Source organism: Lolium perenne, chromosome 1 (genome assembly GCF_019359855.2).
Source record: "Lolium perenne isolate Kyuss_39 chromosome 1, Kyuss_2.0, whole genome shotgun sequence".
Lineage (NCBI taxonomy): Eukaryota > Viridiplantae > Streptophyta > Magnoliopsida > Poales > Poaceae > Lolium > Lolium perenne.
Genome location: NC_067244.2, coordinates 163951605 through 163966508, shown reverse-complemented (window position 1 = coordinate 163966508; position 14904 = coordinate 163951605). Strand labels below are relative to the sequence as shown.

The window sequence follows — 14904 nt, the reverse complement described above, 5'->3', positions numbered from 1 at the left end:
CCTTAGGTTCACAGGCTGGGCTGGGCCCGTGGCAGGCTTTTATTGCGTGCTGCCGGGCCGGCACGCGACGGCACGGTCCGTTGGCCAGATCAGGTCAGGCCCAACTCGGTTTGGCCTTCGGACTGCCGCTCGCTGGCGTGAGTGGGGCCCTCTTCCCTGGCGCCCGCGCGCCCTGGTGCCTCCGTTTCGCTGAAGGATCCCTTGTGGCGAGAGGCCCATTTAGCAGCCCGAGGCCCAACTTCAAGTTAACGCTATGCAAGGCATTGATGCAAGGCTGCGGGAGTGCGGGGCGATCGATCGACCACCGGATGATGTTGTACGAGAGGCTGGGGTATATAAGTTGGTTCTCCTCTCTCTCGGGAAGCGAGGTGGGACTAAAAAAACGTGAAGACATGTTGAAGGGAACGCTGTTGCTGTGCGCGTGGTAGGAACGTGCATGCATCTATCGCGGACAGCTGTGCGCACTTGCCCCGGTGTGGCACGCATGTATTTAATTCCTTCTCTACAAGGACTGCATGCATGTATTTACTTCCATGCTTGGCAAAGCAGTTCGCCGACGTTTGTCTGCTATACGTTTCCTTTCAATCCCTACACGTCTGAATTCTCAAAAAAAAAAAAAAACCACACATCTGCTACATAAATATTAAATGAGCAGGAACTTAATCAAGATGAAAAAACAGGTATTTGCGTAACAGATCATATTGGAAAAATTATTTACACTAGGAGCTCATAGAGATTTAGCCTACAGAACGAAAATAGGCGGAACCAAATTTTAACTTGAAGTGAACAAAATTAGTGTGCTTAGGAAAATACAATTTAAACAAGAAGGGACAAAATTCAAGTAACCGTGGGAAAAAATAGCAGCCGGGAAACAAAAATCATCTGCACATGGAACACAAAATCTGGTGGGAATAAAACATAGGGTCTAAGAGCATCTCCAACATGCGCATCAAAATGCGCGCGCTTAAAAAAACCCGCCGAAGTACAGAGCGGGAGTGGGCGCGTGAAGCTCCAGCAGGCGCGCGCTAATTTTTTTTCCGCGCGCGGGCTTCTACGCCATCCTGCGCGCCAAAGATGACGCGCCGCCAAGAAGTTTCAGCCACATGTCGCTTCGCCACCGCTCCACCTCACCTCGCGCGCCGCTCCACCTCCGCCGTGATGCCTCCCCGCAGCCGCTCGAGCGCCTGCTACCGCGGGTGCGCACACGTCCGAACGAGACATTCTACACCGAGATCCAGAGCGGCGAGGAGCGCATTGGGCTCGGCACGTTCGAGACGGCGCACGAGGCGGTGCGCGCGTACGATGCGGTCGCCTGGTGCCTCGGCCACTCTCGTAGGTCCATGAACTTCTCCGACGTCTGGACGCGGCAGCAGGGGGAAGCCCTCGCGCCACCGCCGCCAACCGTCATGCGGGAGGCAAGGCAGCAGCAGCGTGAGCTCGAACAACGCCTCGTCATCGCCGAGCGGGACAAGCGCATGCGCCTCGAGTGGGCCCAAAGCTTCTCAGAGGCTGTGGCCGTGGAGGTCGCCTTCTACGCTGGAGAAGGAAAATCATCTACTCGGGAAAACGAATTATTGGTCTGAGAAACACATCTCGTCTACTTGAGGAACATGTATTAATGATGGAACAAGTAACTGTACCCATGGGAACAAAATCTTGTCTACATAGGGAACAAATCTCATTTACCGGGAAACAAATCTTGTCTACATATGGAACAAGCCTCATCTACACAAGGAACAAATCTAGTCTCCACATGGAACAAACCTCATCCACAAAGGGAACACACCTCCTCTCCACAGGGAATAATAGCCTAGACGGTAGGGAACAACAGCCTACACGAAAAGGAACAACATCCCAGACGGTTTGGAACGATAGCTTAGAGGGGGAGGGACAACAACGTAGACGGTGGAGAACAAGAGCTTAGACGGAGGGGACATGAGCCTAGATAGAAGGGAACAACAACCTAGACGGAGAGGAACAACAAGACATAGTGAAACAATAGCCTAGACGGTAATGAACAACAGCCTACAAGAAAGGGAACAACGTCCCAGACTGCGGGAAACAACAACATAGGCGGAGGGGAACAACAACGTAGACTGTGGGGAACAAGAGCCTAGATAGAGGGGGGCAATAGCCTAGGCGGAGGGGAACAACATCGTAGAGGGTGGGAAACAAGAGCCTAGACTGAGGAGAACAAGAGCCTAGATAGAGGGGAACAACAACCTAGACGGAGGGGAACAATAAGACGTAGCGGAACAATAGCTTAGATGGTAGGGAACAACAACCTACACGAAAGGGAACAACATCCGAGACGGTGGGGAACAACAGCCTAGGCGGAGGGGAACAACATCTTAGAGGGTGGGAAACAAGAGCCTAGACGGGGGGAACAAAAGCCTAGATAGAGGGGAACAACAACTTAGACGGAGGGGAACAATAAGACATAGCGGAACAATAGCTTAGACGGTAGGAAACAACAGCCTACACGAAAGGGAACAACATCTGAGACGGTGAGAAACAATAGCCTAGACAACCTTGACTGAGGCGAACAAGAGCCTTGACGCAAGGGAACAACCACTTAGCCGAAGGGGAACAAGAGCTCAGAAAGAAGAGATTAAGAGCTTAGACAGAAGGAAAAAAGAGTTTAGACGGAGGAAAACTAAAAGATTTAGATATAGTGGAACAAGTGTTTAAAGGGAGAGGAATAAAACATTTGGACAAAGAAAATAAGTAGAGTAGATGAAAAATCCTACTAAAACATTTTAAAATGAAAATTAAAACATGAAAATTAAAATTAAAGAATATAAGAAAGAAGAAATCAAAGAAAAAACCATATTGTAGAAAAAGAATGTAAGAAAGAAAAAAAATTAAAAGAAGAAAAATAGAAAGTAAAACATGTGAAAAAGCATACATGAAAGAAAGGAAAGGGAAAAAAAAATCCCTATCTAGGACGCTCAGGTAACCAAAAAAAAAAGGCCATGCAAAACAAAAGAAGAACTCGCGCTTTACTATAGATAAAGAACGTTCGTGTCAATTAAGGATCACTAATACTTCACTACCACAGCGTCTATTGACCCTCCGTACCGGAATGAGATCAGGTGACATGCAAACGGCATGTCACCGTGTACCCAGCGGCCTCAAATCCAACGTCCAAGCACCATCCAACGTACAGCAGTAGTTTAAGGCAAAAACAACATTCACTTCACAGTTTTCAGCCCAGATGCTATAAAACTTCACGGTTTTGCACTGAAACTTCACGGTTTTGCTCTGAAACTTCACAGTTTTAAACTTTATATGATACATATATAAATCTTTCAGTCATTCAACAGTACAAACAACAGTTTTGAACAAAACAAATACAAACATCAACCTTTTAGTCCGAAAATAGTGCAAGCAACAGTCAAAACGCTGTTTGCACTCAGATTCACAAGAAATTCAGTTTTGAACAATACAAAATATAAACATCAGCCTTTTAGTCCGGAAACAGTACAAACAACAGTCAAATATACTGTTTCCATCATATTCATAAGAAATTTAGACATGCCAGTCCTCACTATTTAGATTCAGAACAACCCACTTCATCACAAGTAATTCAGAAGTTTCAGTACTGTCAAGTGAATTCAGTGAGCTCTTCACAGCCATTTAGTGCCATTTGATTTGTACACTTAGGCCCCAAAAGACGACTATAGTTAGCCCAAAATACTATACTTAACTATGTCCAAAATACTTCTAGCGAGCTTGCACGCTAGAACAGACCATCCTCACCACAAGGCGGAGCCGTCAAGAGCTGGGTGAAACTCATGATAGCATTGTAACCTTGAGGCTCCATATTTACTCCTTTGGTGTTGGTACACTTCTCCAGTAATACTTGAGGCTGTACATCATCCTTCTTCTTTTGTTGCACACCATCCTTCTTCTTTTTTGGCACACCATCCTTCTTCTTTTTTGGCACACCATCCTTCTTCTTTTGTTGCACACCATCCTCCTTTTTTGGCTGCCAATGAAAAGTATAGTAATTAGTTTACAAATGAAGAATAACAACATATCATGTACCAATTGTAGCATACATTTTCTCCCTTTTTGGTCGGTGCGGTAGCTTTCAATGGTTTACGCTTCCCCTTGAGTAACTTATCAAGCCAAGTTGTCTTTCTCCTTAATTTTGTTGCCGGAACCTCTTTTTTCTTCAGTCGTGCAGCTCTAAGCAATTCATCTATTTGTAGATGCTATCTAACCAAGTTTGCTTATGCACTTTGAGCCTCATATTGTCAAACGCTTTTTCAAATGCCGCCTTGTCCTCATATCCATACATACAAGCACCAAAATCTGTGAGAATATGAGGCTCTTTTTCTTCATCCTCCACTTCATCCTCCACTCCCACTTGAGTCAAATGTTTGACAGCATTTTGCATGATATGAAATGTACACAGTCCATGATATGATTCTGTGAAGACCCTCTCTATGGCTCCTCCCATTGCTGCATCTTGATCGGTATAGATAGTTCTAGGCTGCCTTCCATTGTGTGCGGCTAGAAATGTCTCAAAGAGCCATATAAATGAGTCGCGTGTTTCATCAAACATTAATGCAGCACCAAAAATGGTTGTTTCTCTAAACTGATTGAGCCCAAGAAAAATACCAAATGGCCTATACTCTTTGTTCGTGCCAAATGTAGTGTCAAAAGTGACAACATCACCAAAGTGTGCATAGTCAAGTAGCATTTTAGCATCAACCCAGAATATGTTGGCTATATGCTCCTCACAATCCAACTGCAAATGATATTGGAATGATGGATTCTCACCTATCTTGTCACGAAAGAACTTCAACATACTACCGGCCTATCCATAAGCCATCTCCCGCTGCCGCTTGGTTCGCAGATGATTCTTCTGGTCAGTCAAAGTGTAACCAACATTGAACTTCCCACCAACTAGACGACATGCAAACTCATGTGAAGCTTTTGGCATAATTCCAGAATCATCGGCTGTTTCTATCTCTAAAGCTTGCACATCTGAAATCTTCCTTTGTGATGCCAACAAGTAACAGGTTTGCGGCAATTGAAGGAGGTGATTGTGTTCCAAATCAACTTCGGTGACTTCAAAAAATTTGGCCACTCGATCAAATGAAACAATCATCCGAACTTTACAATTGGTTCTTGTTTCAGCTCTAATGCGCTTCGGCTCATGATCTAGTTGACTTTTCCTTCGAATACCTTCATTGGAACAAACAAACCTACATGAAGTGATTGTTCCATCAATTCTGCTTTTGATGGTATTTCTTTTCCTCACATCAAAGCCTATGTGACCACCATATTGCACCCAGAAATCCCAAGCCTCATCCGAATTTCTGAACCGCATACCAACTTCGGGTATCCTGTTGCCAATCGATCCCATCGCACAACACTCAATTCTGCCAAATTAAAAAACAGTGTATACAAATTAGTGGAAGAAGGTAAAAGCAACACTATATATATTACAAATGCAATCTGAATATACACTGCAAGCTGAACTAAAATCAATATAATTTCTGAAGTTCTAGATAAAATGTAGACATAGCCGATCAAAACTGGGTAAACGCCTTCACTGGGATTGTGCTATGGCAGGGATGCTTCAGAGCTTGAACAGCTAGTTCTTATAAACGCTGGAAACTGAAACGAAAAACTAGTCTGCTACTGTGTCGGTGATAGCAGAATACTATGCCAGGCAGTGGTTAAGCATCTCATCTAAAACAGGCCAACCAGAGTAGTTACAATCCTCTAATTTACTCTAAATTTGCCTGCATCTAATCAATCTAATCAACTGCAGAGAAAAATAAGTTGGAAACAGAATTTACCCGTGAAGCGTCGGGCGCTCTTCCGTCAGGCGCGCTACCGCGGCGGCCGGCGCTCCTCCCTTGGCTACCGCGGCGGCCGGCGCTCGTCACTGGTTCCCGCGGCGGCGCTCGACGGGTTGCCGCGGCGGACGACGCTGGTTGCCGGGCGGCGCTCCACAGCGGCGGCGCTCGACGGGTTGGGGCGGCGGAGAGCGGGGGCCGCCGGCGAAGCGCGCGAGAAGAGGAGGCGCCGGCGAATCGTGGCGTCAATCCCTCACTCTTCCCCGCCTTCCCGCGCGAGAAGAGGAGCTGACCGCGCCCTCCACGATTTGGTCCTGCTTTGACTCGGTTGGTTGCCTTTTTTGCGTTGAAGTACTGTGCTGCGTGTCCCTCCGTTGGATGGTGCTTGGACGTTGGATTGGAGGCCGCTGGGTACACGGTGACATGCCGTTTGCATGTCACCTGATCTCCATCCCTCCGTACCATGAGCTCCAGGATCGAATCCTGCTTTGACGCGTACAGTATTTGTTTTTCTTTTTACCCTGCGTCCATCTGATGGGCCGGCCCACGATTGCTCGTCCTTCAGCGAAACGACGACTCCGCAGCGCGCGCGCGCTAGCGAGTCTTTTCCGCGTGAGGCGTGACCCGTCGCCCTCGCTCGCTTGGTCTCTGCGCAAGAGCGCGCCGTCACGCTCAAGGTCGCCTTGCTGCCGGAGCCCGCCCCTGCCGCCGCGGCGCCGCTTGCTCGCTTTCGTCCTGCACGCGACGCACTGCCTGGCCAGGCCGCCTCTGCGCCCAGTACCATCGGCCGGCGACGGATTTCTGCGGCACTGCCTCGCCCTCCTCTGCCCTTAATTCCTATCTTCATCATACCAACTGTAGATTGCTTCCGGCTCGGCTCCTGCTCCTTTCAACCAGGTAATTTCGTGTTCGGTTTCTTGTTTTAGGAACAGATGATGAATGACTCCTGATTGAATGAGTGATACGGTGCTATGTTTTACAATTGTTTGCAATTGACTTCACGTTTAGGAACAGAACATGAAGAGATGATTTACCAACAATTATTTCTAGATTTTATTCATCTTTTATGCACCTTCTTTGAGCTTTAACAATGGATTTGTAAATATATGTTCGTCTTTCCTGTTGTACCAAATTTTATGTGTTATTGCAAGAGTATTTTTTTAGATTTTTTTGTTGCCCTTAGTTTTTGGCCCGGGGCTTGCTCCCAATCCTGAATCCGCCACTGCCGCGCAGCACCAGGTCGACCGCACCGGCCACAGCGGAGAGGAGATGTTCACGAACCCAGAGCGCCAGGTCGAGCGCACCGGCCGTGGTGGCACTCCGAGAGACCAGTACCTTCAGGTTCGCCTCCTCCCCGCTTGTTAGGTTAGGTATTGTTCGCCGTCTTCCGATTTCTCCCGTGATTCTTCTAACTGCTTACTCATATCCGTAACCACAATTTCTCTCAGGATCTCGTGACCCAGTTCCAGGACTCCACGGATGAAGGTAAAATTCTGTTGGCTACTTTGTTTCTTCTGTCTGAAGCTTGCATCCTAGGAAAATTTCTGTGTGATTTCAGCTAGAATCGCGTATACTCGTTTAGAGGGAACAGAAGTCTGAAGATGATTTCAATTGGAATCTTGGTAGAAATTGTTGTCAGCACATTGGGCTGCAAACTAAATTTGGTCGCCGCTGAGGGGCTGAGTAAATTACATTTTACTGGGTCCAAAACAAATAACTTAGCGCAGTACTGAAGTTCCAAAGGGCACCAAGGAAAAGATGCACAAAAGATTCTAAGCAAATTAAAAGGTTGCCATATAGGCTGTCTTTTGTTGTTTTCAAGTTTGGATAACACAGAAATGGTTTGAAAATCATGATAGGTAATAGGTTTGTAAAATGGTGGTACTATGAAAATAGCTCCACTTTGCTATTGTGTGCTCACTAAATTCATCGTTTATTATCATTTCAGATTGCAAGGAGAGGATAGTCGCAAACTTGTCAAATTTCGCATATGACCCTTATAACTACGCCTTTATGCGCCAGGTTGATGATTTCACATGCCTTTTGTTTCGGTCAATTAATGGATTGCAGATTCAAATGAGCACTGTTCTGGATTACCTTTCCTATTCAATAAGATGGTATCTGTGTTCTGTTTGCTCAGCTGAATATTCTCGAGCTGTTCTTGGACTGCATTACGGAGTCAAATGAAAGGCTTGTTGAGTTTGGTGTTGGTGGAATATGTAATTCCTGCGTTGGTGAGCAATCTGTTGCCTTCATTTCTATGATTTCTTGTTGTTTGTTTACCATGCAACACATCTTATCTTTGTGTATTTACTGAACTTAGTTTTTTGATGTGGTCATCTTATTTTGTTTGCTTATATGCAGATCCAGCGAATGCTTCAGTAATTAATCGATGTGGTGGAATCCCATTGGTTGTACAATGCTTATCTAGCCCAGTTAGGAATACTGTGAGTATTTCTTAAGCTGTGAACTACAAGCATAACAGTATAGGTCTTGTCTATTTTGAAGACTTTGTTTTGATTTGTTCCTTCGTATGCATGTATATTTTTACTCTTGATCGATTTTGGCACTTTGGGAACTAGGCTAGAGAAGGAGAGGGGGCATGTGACTTGGCGATTTTCTTTTTCCAGAACACTCACAGTCGCTCTTCTCTCTATTACATCCACTCATATATTACAACATCTTTTGGGTTCTATGTAACTATATATTCTCATCTCACCAACATTTCCATTTGGTTAATTTTGTAACAGGTTATTTATGCACTTGGAGCCTTGTACTACTTATGCAACCCTTCGACAAAGAAAGAGATTTTGAAACCGGACGTCCTTCGGGTGATAAGAGACTATTCTGCAGCTGGAGCTGTCAACAGCAGCTTCAGCAATCTGGCAAATGCATTCCTGGACAAGCACGTCAACTCGTGAGTTCAGTTCAGAACGGCAGATGCTAAAGGCTTGTAGCGCCATCTGCTAGAAACTAGAGAATAGAGGCTATTCAGGAGTTACAGTTCTATGCCCGTTTATCCAAGCACAACAACAGACAGTAGTGAGTGAATGATATAAAGCTGGAAATTTTGAACCTATATGAAAACTCAATAAGTTTATCAGTGTTGGTGTTCCGGTATTTATTCCAGACAACCGTGGAGTTGTATACTGTGGTTGATTACTTGATTAGGATTTGTGGTTGATGATGCCTTTGGAGTAAAAGGGAGAAGGATACAATGCATCTTTGTTGAATTCATTCATGTTCTGGAATGCAATCTATAGCCACGTGAACATTAACAAGCGGCGATGTGCTAAAAGAGGATTTCATTAATGTCTCGTGAGCTACTTATCAAACATGTGGTCTAACGAGACGGGCTCACACCATCTGTAATTTTTGGTGTTGTGGTTGCTCTTCCAAGTTACTCTGTGATGTACAGAGGCTTAGCCCAGTCACAGGATTAGCCCAACATGTTCCAACCGCCGATGATCGAGGATGGCCATGTCATTCTACCACCGAGGTGATTAGTTATGTATGCTCCGAGACGTAAAACTCCCAATGCAGGCATTGTCACGAGTCATGCTATGATAGCAATTGCATCAGGTTTTTTTGCTCAAAGTGTGAGGCTTGTCTGAACAGCGAAGAATGCAGAAGGTAAAAGATACATGCAGCTTTTGTTTCCTTCACTACATTGGTTTGTTGTGTGATTGTGTGACCTCTCGGACCTATGGTACATGTGGATAGGCAGAAGGTATGATGTGTCAGGCAAGTAGGTGCTGCTTGCTTTGCCCGCTGCATCCATCAGCTCAATTTACACAGTATTTCCATACTATTCCTTGTTAGTTGGTACTTCATGAACATTTTGCTTGAAACTACTTCGTCGATAAATGTCCTACCTACTGAGATTCCATGTTATGTTCCCGAACAATGGACGCTGACATTTCAAGATAGCTGATAGGAACTGCTTACAAGCATCAGAGAAAACATATTACCATATACTAAATAAGTAAATGAAGACAGTCGGCAATCGATTCTTGGCAGAGCAGAATTTCCCATAGTTGGTTTCAGTTTGCATATTAATTTTTAATATACATAATCTGAAATAGACTCCATGCAGCACACAACAACTGTTCATTAAATTGGACTCAAATTAGAAATTCAGCTTCTGAAATTATTCATGCTGCTACAGTACCTCCAAGCGAAACTAGAAATTATAGGGAACAGCGTTTTGCACAAAGAATGTGGCAAAATCAACATTTGACTTGATGCTTCAATAATATGAACCATCAAGCCCACATGAAATAAATATCAGTGCATCAGGTTTACATCGATTATAAGTCAACCAAACCAGCAGTAGCCAGCTGATTAGGACCGCTTTCCACAACACAGACAACATCCAACAATCTGGTTGTCTTGTGCAGCCAGCAGCTTAAAATTTAATTCACGTATGACTGAGATTGCAGCATATGTACCAGAGTAAGAATACTCAATCATAACAAACAAATATTGTCTTATACAGTAGTTTGCTTTGAGAAAACAAATTACCCATCTCAGATGTAAAACTGTCATGCAAAAAAAGAAAGGGATTAGATCCTGAAGTATAGCGCTTGACAGCACAAGACGCACACACAGCCATGGCGCGAACACGACCCAGAGCACCATGCCACTGGGCAAGACAGAACATTCTGAATAGCAGCAAACTAAGTTCCACACAATTTTCTTGCCACTGGGCAAGCCATAAAAATAGACAGGTAAGGCATGTTTAAACGAAAGCAATCACCACAGTAGTCCCTTGATTTGGGAGAACACAATCAATTCGCATGGCTTCATCTGTTGTAAAACGAAACCGAGCACCTCTTGAGGCCTTGCTGTCCAGCCGAAGCTTCTTATGATGTTCTGCAAATAACTCCTAATGGTAATCATCTTTAGAGACCTGAATGGTCATTAACTCTAGCACCTTGGCGTTTTCCACAAAGAATGTGGCAAAGTCAACATGTGACTTGATGCCCCGGTAATATTCCCACGAAATTTTCTTCAGACGGATGTCAAAAGAACTTGTAGAACCTAGGTGTTTTTTACGCCATACGTTGGATTCCCCTCGTCCACGAGACTGAAAAATAAAATAGAGAATTTAGAACCGACCATTTCAGAACAGTAAGCAGATCAAGCAAGCAATGGGTATTATGCACCATCACAGAATAATTCTCACCTTAATGTATAGCTTTTCCAAGCATGGAAAACACCTCAGCAAGCCAATGACAACATCCAGACTAAGAGCATGAGTATTAACAGCTAAAATCTTGACGGTGCGCACCTCTGGCATTAGGTTATCAACAATACGCAATTCCTTCATGAACATGGAAGACAGCATTAGGCCATCCATATGTGCAGATAATATGTAATTCATTATTAGCACATAGAAATGCAGGTATGAAGGCAAGTAGGAAGGGCACAGCTACCTGAATAATTGTGAAGCCAAAGCGCGAGTCTGGCATCAGATGAAATGAAACCTAAGGTCTCCAGTCTAGGCGCGGAGATTACCGAAATATGCGGGTCATATGAACCAAGTTGGAGCAACCTCTCAAAGCATCCCAGGGTTGGGGCTCCCCGGGATGAAATCCGGCGCTATTTAGCGTCGGATTGGACGAAACTTTGGCCCGGGGAGCGCCGAAGTTCCAGCCGTCTCCCCGGTAGACACCCGGGGTTCGCCGTTTTTTAGAGAAAAACGTTTGTCGTTGCCTATGCGACAATACCTCGGAGGAGGGAACCTCACGAGGGAGAGAAGAAGTAGGGGCCATAGGGCGGAGAGCACTCGGGACGGTGGTACGCGATTTACCCAGCTTCGGAACACCTGCTCGAAGATATGGCCTACTGCTGCTTGTCTAGAATTATCTGGACGCTTTCGCGTTGTTACAGTGAGTTGTGGTTGTGCCTCTAGGGCTCCCGGGATCCGTCTTATAAAGGCGCACGGATCTAGGGTTTACATGGGGAGTCCTAGCCGGAATACAAGTTGCCTAACTACGGTACAATATCTTGCCGTGTACGTCAAGGATCCGCCTTCCATCATGACCGTGCTGAATCCGGATACTTTATGGGGCCTCCACGGATCCGGCCTCCTTCGTAGGTCGGTTGGGATCCGTGAAAGATCGAGATGTCGCCTAGAGGGGGGGGGGGGGGTGAATAGGCAATTACAAAATCTTGCGGATTTTGTCTTGTAAGAATGCGGAATTAAACTATCGTTTAGTTTACAAGCACAAACCCTAAATATGCTAAGCTCAACTAAGTGTAACAATAGCAACTAGAGCTAAGCAAGATAGGCACAAGATATATGTAGCACAAGTGATAGCAAGATATATATATATACTTCAAGCACGATGGCTATCACAAGGAAAGAGAGCTCGGGTATAGAAATAACCGAGGCACGCGGAGACGAGGATGTATTCCCGTGTTCCCTTGCTTTGCAACAAGGTACGTCACGTTTGGAGGAGTGGAGGTCCCACGAAGGATTCCCCGCGCCACGAAGGCTCACCCTATTCTCCGAACCACACCCACGAAGGATAATGGCCCTTTCCTTATGGTTAGCTTTTCCTCCGCTCCGGAGATGGCAAGCTCCACAACCACTTCACAAGCTCCACGAAGGAGAAGCCCGGGCCCCTTCATAATCTTCCACGAAGAGATCACCGGGACACCAACCAAGCCAACTAGGAGGTCACCCTCCAAGAGTAACAAGCTCACGGTCTCTCACTCGAACAAATCGTGGTGGAGAGCTCAACACTATGCAATGATGCAAAGCAAGAACACCGGAGGTGTTCAAGTCCTTCACACTCAAATCCCACCAAAGCAACGAATGCTAGGATGAGATTGGAGAGGAAGAACAAGGGGGAAAGTCAACCAAAGACTCCAAGATCTAGATCCCAAGAGATTCCCTCACTTAGAGAAGAAACGGTTTGGTGGAAGTGTAGATCTAGATCTCCTCTCTCAAATCCTCAAATATGAGCAAGAACGGTTGGAGGAATCAAGGGGGAGAGCAAGTTCTTCAAATAGCAACAATGGAGGTGAGAGAATGGGAAGAACTAGTTGCTCAAGGTGGAAGAAGGGTCTATTTATAGCTAGGAGCAAATAAAACCGTTGGGGGAAAAAGACAAGAAAACTGCAGAAAAAATGGGCCCAAAAAGTGCCCCAGCCGGCTGCCAGGCCGGCCGACCGGATTTGGCGCTGAGGCGTCCGGTCGGCAGCCCGGTCGGACCGGCCCAAGAAGCGCCAGAGGCATGCGCGTGGGCGGCGAGTAGGCGCGGGGCGCGCGGGCTGCGCTGCGGTGGGCCGAGCGGGGCGGTGAGGCCCAGCCGGAGCTGAGCCCGGTCAGGCCGGGAGGTGCGCCGGGCAGGCCGGTCACGGACCGGGCCTGCGACCGGACTTGGACCAAAAGGCCACTGGATGCAGCCCGGATGGCACCAGTGCCAACCCCGGCGCGGACCGGGTGGGCCGGTGGCCGGTCCGGTCAGGCCGGCCGGTCCGCTGGCCCCTTTTCTTCTTTTTCTTTTTATCTTTTTATCTTTTTCCTTTTTCTTTAATAACTAATGCTCCCGAACTCCGATTGACATGAAACCAATTTTGTTGGAAAGATAACGACGAATAGAACCCCAACAAAAACTAGAAATATGAAGACTCCTCACAGAATATTTTTAGATGATTTTAGAGAGGGAGTCTCCCACCGTCAAGAAATGGTGAAGACGTCCAAACTCGAAAACGCAATAGAAGATGCATGCGGATTCCGTTTTCGATGAACTTGGGCTTGTTGTAAAGCTAGCAACAAGCTCAAGAGCCTCACACAGAGAAACACCAAGAAGCAATAAGGATATGCAAAGTATGCAAAGGATTGAGCTCCCTAAGACGATGTGATCGAGTTACTCAACCGAAAGCCCCTCTTAATAGTGCGGCTATCTATCCTATAATCCGGTCTCCCATCAACCACCTCGAGACCGGTAAAAGGAAAACCTATCAAGGTCATACCTTTGCCTTGCGCATCCCGCTTGATCTTGATGATAACTCTTCAAGCTCTACACAAGCCGGAATGCCTCACTTGATCAATGTTGCTTCGTGAAGACTCACAAATACTCCCCCATACACTATGATGGGAAAGCTCCACTGATGCATATCTTCGCATGTCCATTATCACCAAATGGACGACAAGCTTCAAGCATGTGATCCACTCAAGATGCTCATCTTGAACTTGCCCAACTCAACCTTGTATCTTCTCATACTCACATAAGATAGAGCATGGCTAATATTGAGTTCCACATAAGAACTCCATCTTCATTTCTTCTTCTTGATCATATCACATATATGTCTTCAAATCGATGATCTTGATGCCAATACACAAGGTGTATCTTTATCTTCATGGCATCCATACTTGAATCCAACACATGGAATACAAGTAGAACCTATGGAATATTCCTTCATATAAACTCAATGAAAACATTAGTCCATAGGGGTTGTCATTGATTACCAAAACCACACATAGGGGCAATATACCCTTACAATCTCCCCCATTTTGGTAATTGATGACAACCACAATAAAAGGGTTTATATAATGAATATTAGTGACAAGTACGCAACTTATCCGAGAATAAGTTGTACACAAGAGGTTGTATTTGATATGGTCAAGTAACACAAAGCTACTAGCCCATATCAAAACTGGCTCTACTCACACAACTACAACAAATGCAATGGATGTGAGTAGAACCAATATATATAGAGAAAACTCCCCCACAATGTATGCACGTGTGATGAACATGAATTCATTGCATACATTGTCAAGATTAACCTTTGGGATAGTTTCCACTATATATATACAACCATGCAAGACAAATAAATATGGAATGCATGAGAGGCAAAACACTTAAGCACAAACCAAACTTAAGTATAAAACCATTCCCTTAAACCCTCTAAACTTCTCCCCCATTGGCATCGATTGTCAAAATGGGTGAAAAATTTAGAAGGCCAATATAATGTGAGTTCCTCCCCAAAGTGTGCACTTCTCATAATTTGAGTGGAATCAAGTGCACATATCCAATGATGAATACTTGAAGGAAGTCAAACTATATTG

At 45.4% G+C, this 14904-nt stretch overlaps 2 protein-coding genes and 1 long non-coding RNA gene across 4 annotated transcripts; 2 read left to right on the top strand and 1 right to left on the bottom strand.

Annotated features, from left to right (window-relative positions):
- The first annotated feature begins 1103 nt into the window (after nt 1-1103).
- LOC127334895 (uncharacterized) lies at nt 1104-1583 on the top strand. Its single transcript, XM_051361443.1, has one exon. The coding sequence runs from the start codon at nt 1104-1106 to the stop codon at nt 1581-1583; it is 480 nt and encodes a 159-aa protein (XP_051217403.1).
- A 1870-nt stretch (nt 1584-3453) lies between these two features.
- LOC127311059 (uncharacterized) lies at nt 3454-6268 on the bottom strand. The gene is made up of 4 exons (XR_007857564.2): nt 5820-6268; nt 5212-5396; nt 4065-4169; nt 3454-3991 (listed from the first exon to the last, which is right to left on the bottom strand). It is a non-coding gene; the product is annotated as an uncharacterized lncRNA (long non-coding RNA).
- Nucleotides 6269-6416: 148 nt separating this feature from the next.
- LOC127311137 (uncharacterized) lies at nt 6417-9093 on the top strand. Of its 2 annotated transcripts, none has more exons than XM_051341550.1 (7): nt 6417-6716; nt 7053-7160; nt 7268-7304; nt 7768-7841; nt 7960-8053; nt 8184-8266; nt 8570-9093. In XM_051341550.1, the coding sequence occupies exons 2-7, from the start codon at nt 7089-7091 to the stop codon at nt 8738-8740; spliced, it is 531 nt and encodes a 176-aa protein (XP_051197510.1). In that variant the 5' UTR covers nt 6417-6716; nt 7053-7088; the 3' UTR covers nt 8741-9093. The 2 variants fall into 2 exon arrangements, with proteins under 2 accessions (XP_051197510.1, XP_051197509.1); XM_051341549.1 differs by having other exon boundaries at nt 6418-6716; nt 7003-7160.
- Nucleotides 9094-14904: the final 5811 nt, after the last annotated feature.